The 10,622-nt window shown below is 34.5% G+C and overlaps 2 protein-coding genes across 3 annotated transcripts in view; one reads left to right on the top strand and one right to left on the bottom strand.

Moving 5' to 3' along the window:
* Positions 1 to 483: 483 nt before the first annotated feature.
* Positions 484 to 6,027, bottom strand: plaua (plasminogen activator, urokinase a). Its single transcript, XM_073835032.1, has 11 exons — positions 5,934 to 6,027; positions 4,649 to 4,742; positions 4,497 to 4,539; positions 4,258 to 4,393; positions 4,067 to 4,164; positions 3,934 to 3,978; positions 3,628 to 3,805; positions 1,994 to 2,145; positions 1,774 to 1,914; positions 1,305 to 1,453; positions 484 to 1,180 (listed from the first exon to the last, which is right to left on the bottom strand). The coding sequence occupies exons 2-11, from the start codon at positions 4,703 to 4,705 to the stop codon at positions 983 to 985; spliced, it is 1,197 nt and encodes a 398-aa protein (XP_073691133.1). The 5' UTR covers positions 4,706 to 4,742; positions 5,934 to 6,027; the 3' UTR covers positions 484 to 982.
* A 3,561-nt stretch (positions 6,028 to 9,588) lies between these two features.
* The window catches only part of chuk (component of inhibitor of nuclear factor kappa B kinase complex), a 12,173-nt gene continuing 11,139 nt past the window's right edge, over positions 9,589 to 10,622 (top strand). For both annotated transcript variants that reach the window (XM_073835031.1, XM_073835030.1), the window contains exons 1-3: positions 9,589 to 9,977; positions 10,225 to 10,329; positions 10,439 to 10,533. In XM_073835031.1, the coding sequence (XP_073691132.1) occupies positions 10,225 to 10,329; positions 10,439 to 10,533 (200 nt within the window). In that variant the 5' untranslated portion in view covers positions 9,589 to 9,977. The remainder of the gene's footprint in view (positions 9,978 to 10,224; positions 10,330 to 10,438; positions 10,534 to 10,622) is intronic.

The following is a 10,622-nucleotide window of genomic DNA, read 5'->3' as shown; positions in this document are numbered from 1 at the left end:
TTAACGGAAGGAAGTCCAAATATGGGCATAGGGGAAACCAATAACCACAGTACAATGGGGGGAGACACTGGGAGAAACCAAAACATAGTCCAAGGAGGGAGAAAACACTAGGAAAAACTAGACAAAAACAGTCCAAGTAGTTGAGTAGTTGACAGAATTTTTATTTTTTGTGTGAAATATCTGTTTAAGGAGGCAGATGCGCGCTAACTGCTAGACAATGCCTATATTTGAATATGTTTAAAAAAATTAATGCACATCATTGAGACTAATGGATAAAATAATAGATAATTAATAAATGATCTAGTTAATAAATGTTTAAAAAGAATGAAAAATAATATGAGTGAGAATTCATCAGTTGGTTGGGATTTAAAGAAATATTTATAATGATGCTAAATGAATGAATGAGATGAAAACGTGAAGAGATTTAAGACAATTTTAATGTCAAATAAAATCATGTATCATTACAATGGTGTATCATATAAATGGAAATAGAGCTATATATGTAAAAAAGAATATAAATAAATACATTTGTCATACATACATTCTTGCAATAAATTAAATATTAAATAATGTATTATAAAAAGTGAAAGTCAAAAAAATGAATAAAAGACATAATGCCCAGTCAAAAATAATTTAAAAAATCTAACTTTGTGTAACACTATTCCTTCTTTATATATATACATATATATATAGTTATTGCCACAAACTGGACCAATGTCCATGTCATTACCATCAATAATTTTAGATCAACTTATTCAGTCCTCATTCTATGCATCCTTCATACAGATAAACACTGGTATCACTATACAGCAAAAGCAGGAACATGTTATTATAACACTGTCAAAGATTCCTATTGATTGCAGTAGCTGCCATATATACTGTAAATGACATAAATTATTGGCTCGTATTCTGCACAGAATGTAACATTACCCTGAGTGGCTAAGCATCTGTGACCCTGTATTGTAAAGTGATCCTGTCATAACTAATTCTTTTGTGGATATCTGGAGCCTGTTGTATATTTGGGTAAACCAGTATGCTGTGAGATCCACTTGTTGTAGTTAGTGACTTTTGTGTAAACTCCTGGGTTGTTCTTTTTTGAACACTCTTTTCCCCAGCTAATGATACCGAACAGGAACATGGTGTTATCTACTTCACACATCAGAGGTCCTCCTGAGTCGCCCTGAAAGCAGAAAAATACACACATAAACATATTCAGATGTGTATTTCTTACAGTTTGATACAGTTTTCACTTTCCTAAGCCACATAATATATTCATCAATCATCAGTACAAACTTCTGGTTTACCTGGCAAGCATCTTCCTCCCAGTCTTTACCAGCTGCGCACAACATGTTTTCATTGACCTCGTCCTTGCTGTAATACTTGTTCTGGCAGTCATTCTGGGAAATAAGCTTCACTTGAGCCTGTTTCAGATGTCGGGAGTACTCAAAGTGACCTTAAAAAAACAGATAAAAAGCAAGGATGACTTTTATGTTTATCTCACGTATTACTGTACATACATTGACGTCCAGAGTGACAAAATGATATAACTAAAATGTTCAGCTACATCCTCTGCTGCACTTTTAGAGATCCAGTACAGTATGTCATGTCATAATCATAGGATGTCCCAGTTTGTGTTGTATTTCATATCATAGATCAACTTTATGGACACACCATGTTGTCCTCATATCTTTTTGTTGTAGGAAAGTGATCATTGTTATTGTTCTCTGATACACTATCTAGCTCACCATACAGTGTGTCTGTGTGTCATCTTACCTCTTTGATGTCTTCCATAGCCAGCAATTTCACAGTAGAATCCCTTGGGAAGCATCTGCCGGAAAGGGGGAAGGCATGCGGTTCTCACTGAGTCTGTCCTCTCTGCACATTGTCCATTGCTGTTCACTATCTTCAAAAGAGCTAAAGGAAGGAATTTGCACTTATTATTAATGCACTCATATTTTAATTGCTGGAATAATAAAATATGAAGCAAACGTACCAATGTCGTTATTGTAGTTTTCGGTTGTATAATCATAGTCCTCATGGACCACAAATTCACTCACGGTGAACTTCTGCTCTTTGACAGAGTCGGTTTCATTGATGGCATTCTTTCCCAGAAAGACAGAGTATCTCCTTATGCTTGTTCTCTTACTGTTCAAAGCAAAAAACAGTAAAGTTATATAACATTTTATACCACAATGCGAGGGCACTACATTAAATAAATTAAGCAAATTAATTACATGGCATCTGAAATACTTGATTCTGATTGCAGCATTTAGTGGTCTGATATTTTGTAGCGCTTATTGGTTGCAATTGACCCTTCGCAGGGAGTTTGATTAACAGGTGAGCTGACTAATCATAATGCAGAATCTGCCATTTTTGTCAGAAAACAAACCAGACAGGAGAGTAGATTAACGTTGGTGGACTTGAATTTGAAAAATGGTGTGTATTGACGTCTTTCCGTAGTTTCAACAAGAAACCTTCTAATGTTCATTCATGTTTATTTTGTGCTATAACTAGTAAAGAGGATGAGATGATCGGTTCACATGCCGCTTGAACTGAGGCTCTTCAGCGATCTGTCACAACACATTAAAGAGCCACAAAATGGCATTTATTGTTTGAATTCTTTAAAAATTACAAAATGTGAAAGCTGAGACTTGCTCTGTCTTGTCTATTGGCGCATTTTCAGTTTCCTTTTTGCTCCGCAAAGTATTTTTCACTGTTTTTCACTGAGTGCAGCATTCAGTGGTCTGATATTTTGTAGCACTGAATCTGGATAATAGCTTATTGGTTTGCAATTGACCCTACACAGGGAGTTTGATTGACAGGTGAGCTGACCAATCATAAGGCAGAATCTACCATTTTTGTCAGAAAACAAACCAGACAGGAAAGTAGATTAATGTCGGTGGACTTGAACTTGAAATATAGTGTGTATATATGTCTTTCCATAGTTGAAACAAAAAATGTTCATTTATGTTTATTTTGTGCTATAACTAAAGAGGATGAGATGATCGGTTCAGACGATCTTGGTTCTGAGATCTGTCACGACTCATTAAAGAGCCACAAAAAGGTACTTATTGTTTGAATTTCTTTAAAACGAAAAATTTGAAAGCGGAGACTTTGTTTCACAGAAAGTAACCTGCTCTGTCTTGTCTTTCGCCGCATAGTCAGTTTCCTCTTTGCTCCACAATGTATTTTTCACTGTGTGAGGGCAGGTCTACGCGAATTGTGGCATTATTGGCACTTACTGAAAAATGTTTCATGCAATCTACATGCAAGTTTCCACCTAGACTGTTTAAAAGTTTATTAATTGTAATCCTCACGATTTTACTGCCACTTTGATGTCTCTTATATCACACCACCAACTGGCGCCTCAGAGAACTTTGTTATTACTAATACTGTAATATTGTTGAAGTGTTTGTCTTGCTGATGAACTGATTTTGTATGCTATTTTTTCTTAGTTGAAGCATTAAGATAATATTTGATGAGTAATAAGTAGGATAATGTACTGTTAGCAGATTATTATCGCAAAATAAAGCTGACAGGGTGATACAAGACCGAGGAGTGTACTGTGTATTAGCCAATTGCTTGCATAGAAGGTTAAATTTTTCTATTAACAACAGGTTGACGTACCCATCAGGGAAACAGTGGGCTGCTGTAAGGACCCAGCATGGAGCAATAAGGGTTCCTCCACAAACGAATCCGTTTCCTTTGAAGATAGCTGCGATCCAAGGCTGTGACTCAACAGTTGACCTTGATCCTCCTATTATCTTTGTATTGCGGTCCAAGTGTCGCTCCCCACACGTTGATTCTGAATAATGAATATGAAAAACATGAAGTCTGTTGACTTAAAGTTGGGTTTTTTCTAACATTACCTTTAAATTATAGTTTATTTTTGGTTAGAATGGGAAATATAAAGTAAGTCAGTCAAAATTTTACCTGTGTCCTGCTTTGATGGGTCAATTGTTGATGGACTCATGGTGGCTGCATTAGCAAACACAAGTCATATTAGTCAATCTATATCAATACTTCCCATGACTTAAATGATCAAAAGAGATGGACTTTTACTTACTTGGATTCATTTTTCTGCGGGAAATGTCACAGTATTCTCGTGCATAACGTTTTTTTCTCCATACATAGCACCATGGCTGAATCTTGTTATCTGGATTTCTAAAAACAGGCAAATAAAGATGTCTCAGCCTTTATAAAAATCTCAGTTGTTTACTCTCCATTAATGGGCAACAAAATATAAATATAGAATACCTGCAGTAGTTATGATCGCAGTTCTTAAAGGAGGCGCTTCTCCTTGGGATGGAATTCCATGGTAGACATAACCGTCCACTAACTGTCACTGACACTTCGTTTTTGCTCTCCTCGCTTTCATCAAGTATACATTTATCTGAAACGAGAAAAGTCATAAATAAACCTATACATTCAAATACTAAAAATGTAACCTTATTCAAATAGCATATTATTGGAAAACTTTAATGTGAGAAATTTACCCTTTACTCGAGCAGATGCGTTTTTTCTCCACGGGCTTATAATCTAAAAACAGAAATATTAACATTAGCTGTGTGGGTAAGAAGGTTAATTCTATTTAAAATCCCTTTGTAGGAAGTTAGAATTTTCACTTCTTCTTTTTTTTTCCACTTACTGCTTCTGTGAAGCACAGGGCGCATGTCAACAGTAACACCCTCAGTAGACACTTCATCTTGACCGCAAACCAATGTTTTCCTTTTTTGGAGATGCTAAAAACATTTTGAAGAAGTGAGGTATTATTCATAAGAAGCATCTATTAACTCTTTAGAAGAGAAGGCACGTGCTCTCTCGCCATAAGCAGGGGGAACTCAAGTTAATAGGAACATTTTTAAAGAAAATATACACTAAAAAGTTTTTACCCATTTCAACTTAAAAACATAAGTTAAATCAAGTTAAAACTACTATTCATTTTAACTCACGACAATAAAATTAGTTGAAATTACTTGTACTTTAAAGTTGATTTAACTTAAAATTTTATTGCAGCTGCTAACTTAAGTTTTTAAATTCATTAAATTCTGTGATGTCAGTCATCGGAAATTATCTTTAAAAGCTACGCCGTTGTCTTCATTCGCCTGCATGAGTTTCACTATCTGTCCAATTTTGAAGTCTGAAAGTGAAAGGCATAAGCGGTGATTGAAAAAGAATGTGTTTTTGCTCTTAAACATAAGACATGCATAATAGTATCCAACTGCAAAGCCGCAGCGCTGTTGAATGGAAAAAAAGGCTGGGTCTCGGCCCTGAAAGACGAGGCGCAATGGTCAAAGATGTCCATCGAGTGCATATTTACATAGAAAAACGAATTTAAAAAGCAGCGGAGCTTTGTAAACAGCTCACAGTAATAACGTCATCTTCATAAGAATGCTATGATCGGCCAATTCCAAAGCAGACTTTATTCAATTTATTTGTGTTCTATGTGCTCATACCAGTAATTTTCCTTCTGCATTCACACAGAGCACATTACCGGTAATTTACTGGTAATGTTACAACTTTTGCAGTATCTTTGAATAAAACCGTGGCACATTTCAGACATGTTTTTATAATAACATGCACAGCAGTCAAATTGACCTTAACCTTAAACATCCATGGAACCTTTTCAGTGGGCATAAGGTCCTTTGCAATGGAAAAAGGTTCTTTTAATTATTAAAATTATTTATCACACTAAATCTAAAATGAAATCTTAATTGAAATGTTCTTTGTGGAACCCAAAATGGTACTTCTGTGGCATTGCTTTATTTGTGTAAGATAAACATATTTAAATGTAATTCTAATTCATTCATATTCCCACATGCAATATGTATAAATCAAGTCAATGAAAAATTGCTGTAAGGTCACAATATGCAAAAAAAAAGAAAAAAAAAAGAATGCAAAGCAGATCCAGAAAAAAAGCATTTCATGCTTACCTTTCTGTTCGTGTGCAGTTGATTTGCTTGTTTGCTTGCAGATGTTACGGTGTAGAGCTGTGCCGGGCTTTCTGAGCACTTGCTGTCATGTGCCTGTTAGTGTTCCTCGCTTTATAGTGACGAGTCTGTGATTGGCTGAAGGGGAGCCTGGCCTTAGGCAAACTGGCACATGCGCTGTGCGCTAAACAATGAGATGGTTGGCTATGCTTTTCAGGGGAAGCTCATACTGTGACTCATGCTAAATTACTCAAGACTTCTTCCCCTTTTCCAACACATAAAACACTTAGAAGAGGAAATATTCCTAATAGGGACTTTGCCCCCTGAAGCAATGACAATCATTGTGGTTTTTATATTGCAGTGGCGATTTCACAACATGTTTTGAGAATTAAAAAAATATATGGTTAGATATTTAAAGTAGTATTTTCTGTAAAAAGAGATAGAATAGAGATAATGGGTATCTGTAAGGGTTGTTGAGGTATAGATAATTTATATTAAAGCTAATTAAGATTAATTAGATATCAAAACAGATGTTTGTTATCATCACATACATCTAGTTGATTCATTGTCATCATTCATCTGATTGCTGACTGTCAGTCGATTTTAACTCAGACAATCTATTTTTAAAATCACAGTGTAATGTGGCAAGATGAAATCACATTTCTTCATTGTTTCCTAACATCCGGAGCCATTCACATATGTTTTTACTCTCTATCCATATGTGTGCCACAGTTTGCGTGCCTGATTTATCATAAAATTGAAATCCTGGGCTTTTATATTACGTTTTTGTAATTTCTTGATATTTTTTTAATCACCCCAAAACATTTTTTCTTAGTCTTAGATGATTAATCATAGTATTATGCCCCTCCGTTTTAGCTGGATTTCATCCTGTGAGCTCTATACTTGATAAATGAGGGGGGTTTCATGAATGAGAGAGCCAGAGGAGATGATGTCACATCTCTATCACCTTAAGAAATGTACAGACACGCATATCCTGTTCAACACAATACTGAACTTCCAGTGTTGCTGTTGTTTGGCTTCTGTGATGATAAGATAAGTATTTGCATCATCTTTTATGACGCTGTCTATCAAGTATAAGTGACTTTTTTTGTAGAAAATGATCATCACCTTTTCAGAAGGTTTAAATAAAAAAAATGAATTGAGTTTAAATGGACTCACACTGTATGTTTTGTTGTTGTTATACAGTTTGGGCTTAATTCTTTACATATAATACTCAGGGTCAGGGTTTGAGCTATACAGCTCTGTCTTGCAAACATTGTGATTATATGCATGCATACTCATCACCAGATGAGCATTTCGTATTTAATCATTAAGATTAAGCTTAAGCTTTTTTCCTGTAAAGATGACATGCATTAAGAAAATATGCAGACCTAACATATCTGACATTATGAAATCACTTCGCTAGAAGAGATTATCACTGTCCGCAGCACATTTAACTTGCCTGGCTGATGCAGCCTTTATTGCTCAATTTCCTTTACAAAGACTTGATAAAGGCATATTCCATTAAAATTGTTCATTTTAACTTAGAAATATAGTTAATATAGGTTTCCTAATTGAACAAAATTAGGTTTACTTTTTAAAAAATCATGTTCAGATAGGTCAACTGTTCACTGTTATTGGTGAGATGGATTTGTACTTGCATTTTAAAGTCTTGAGCACCATCTCCTGGACATTGTTGTTAGTGTTTACTCATGTTTGGCCTTGTCTGTCACATCACAGTGGTTTAGGTAAACCTACATGTTGACTTTACAGATTAGTTTTAGATCTGTTTTCATGTCTATCTGCTCTAAATACAAAATAACATCTGAATATATGTCTTTAATGCACTACCTGTCACGTTTTTGAACAGTAAGGTTTTTAATGTTTTTTAAAGAAGTCTCTTCTGCTCACCAAGCCTGCATTTATTTGATCCAAAGTACAGCAAAAACAGTACAATTTTGAAATGTTTTTACTATTTAAAATAACTGTTTTCTATTCTAATATATTTTAAAATGCAATTTATTCCTGCGATCAAAGCCAATTTTTCAGCATCATTACTCCAGTCTTCAGTGTCACATTATCCTTCTGAAATCATTCTAATATGCTGTTCAAGAAACATTTGTTATTATTGTTATTATCAATATTTCAAACAGTTGAGTAATTTGTTTTCCAGATTCTTTGATGAATAGAAAGATTCAAAGCATATATCTGAAATAAAAAGCTTTTGTAACATTATACACTATACCACTATACTTTTTTTGGTAAAGAAATTAGCATTTCAGATAAATGCTGTTCTTCTGAACTATCTATTCATCAAAAAACAACAAAAAAAATCTACCCAGCTGTTTTCAACATAATAATAATAATAATAAATGTTTTTTGAGCAGCAAGTCAAAATATTAGAATGACTTCTGAAGGATCCTGTGACTGGAGTAATAATGATAAAAATTCTGCTTTGAAACCACAGGAATTACATTTTAAAATATATTCAAATAGAAAACAGTTATTTAAAATAGTAACAATTTCAAATTTTACTGTTTCTGCTATACTTTAAATCAAATAAATGCAGGCTTGGTGAGCAGAAGAGACATCTTTAAAAAAAAAACATAAAAAATCTCACAGTTCAAAAATTTTTGACTAGTAGTGTAAAAAAAATCAACAAAAAGCAAGCTGTTTTTTAAAAGGTAATCTGCCATTCTGGGGTAAAATGCACAATACAAACACAGATGTGAAGAATAAAATTAATAAAAGAACATAATTATTTATACTCAAAAGTGTGAAGTGAGGCAAGGCTTGTTTCAGTTTGAGTGAAGCTCCAAAAACCATTCTCATGTGTCTAACATCTAACAAACATCAGACTCGAGTAGTACTGATGAAAAGAACCTAAATAGAAAGTATCTATTCATCTATAGCTGCAGGTCTGAGAATTATTGAATACTTTATATCTATCTTATGTACGTTAATTCTATTTTATTTTATTTTTTTATTAATCATTTATTAAATATATTTTTTAAATACAAAAAATAAATTCCTAGAAAGCCAAAAAGAAAGCTTTTCACATTTTTTATAACTGTCATAAAAATAGGTGAAGCAGCATGCATCTATAGTTGCAGGTCTGAGAATTATTGAATTCTTTAGATCTATATTATGTTAATTCCATATTATTTTATTTTTTATGAATCATTTATTAAATATAATTTTTTTAATTAAAAAAAATAAATTCCTAGAAAGCTTTTTTTAACACTTTTTATAACTGTCATAAAAATAGGTGAAGCAGCATGCATCTATAGCTGCAGGTCTGAGAATTATTGAATACTTTAGATCTATCTTATCTAAGTTAATTCCATATTATTTTATTTTTTATGAATCATTTATCCAATGATTTATATAGAACATGTACAGAGAGTTCGCAAGGAACTATGATTTGAAGATCTGAACAAATTTACGTCACTGGAGTTACGTTCACAACAACCGGGTACCATTTTCTGAAGGTCCTCGCTGACCACGCTGACTTGAGATCAGCTCCACGAACTTTGTTTTGGCTTTCTTTATGTGGCATCGGCCATGACTAACTGATCTTAGATCAGCGCTGCTGAAACTCAGGCGGCTCCTAACGCACCGCGCATGCGCAGACATTGTTTCGATTTTGACTGGAGTAGCAGCTGACTGGCGTGGCCGCCGTCAACAACAGTTATCACACAAGTGGGCCAGTCAGCGCTACTGTATCCAATCATCAATTTAGGGCAGCGAGATTTAGTTGTTTTGATTTTCAGGTGCTCTCTGGTCCTCGTTTTATCGTGCCTAGTGTTATGGAAAGCTGACATTTGGGGGCTCGTAAGACTGCAGGCTAACAGTTCACATCGAGTTGTTTACGTGTAGCTAGTTAGCCAGTTAGCAAATCTGACATCAGACCTGATAGCTCGTTTAAGGATGAAATGGATAGCTTTGTTGTTTGCTATGGATTAATACACTCGTTTGACAGGTCTCACAATTTTCCACATCAGATGTGGTCGGTTCCAGCAAGTTAGAAACACAAACGGACGCAAGGTAAGTCACTAACGTTACCGGCTGACACTTTGGATTAGCTCGCCTGCTAGCTGTGTTTTAACATTTCTAAATAAATATCATGTCATAAATTAAAGTTCTGGCTTAAAAACCGTCATCTACGCTGTTTACAGTGAAGAAGCTTGTCTATAAGGCCTGCATCCTGCTTAAACACGAGTAACGTTAGCTGTCATAGTGTTGAAAGCAGCCATTATAAATCTCTGATGTGGTGTATTACTGATGTGCACAGATGGAGAAACCTCCTTTCAGACAGAATCAGGTCTGTGGGTCATGGCTTATGAAGGAGAGGCTGGGAACAGGTGGATTTGGACATGTCTACCTGTATCAGAATCAGGTATTGCTCTGCCTTTGATGTGGAAATGTCTTGTATTCTTTGCTTAATTATCATGTCTTTTAAAGACAAAGAAAATGTTAATTTTCCCCAATACTATTATTTCTTGCAGGAAACCTCAGAAAAAATTGCTGTGAAGCTCTGTCGCCTTGAACTTAATCTAAAAAACAAAGACAGATGGAGTCGAGAGATCCAGATTATGAAAAAGTGTGTAAATCTATGGCAATCAAATGCTTGTTTTATTTTTTATGAACATATTGTTCACAATGTTATATTATTTAAAAATATTGCCTATG

The sequence above is a fragment of the Garra rufa genome, chromosome 2 (genome assembly GCF_049309525.1).
Source record: "Garra rufa chromosome 2, GarRuf1.0, whole genome shotgun sequence".
NCBI classification, from domain to species: domain Eukaryota; kingdom Metazoa; phylum Chordata; class Actinopteri; order Cypriniformes; family Cyprinidae; genus Garra; species Garra rufa.
The sequence above is the reverse complement of the archived record's forward strand: the minus strand, read 5'-3'. Positions and strand labels throughout refer to the sequence as shown.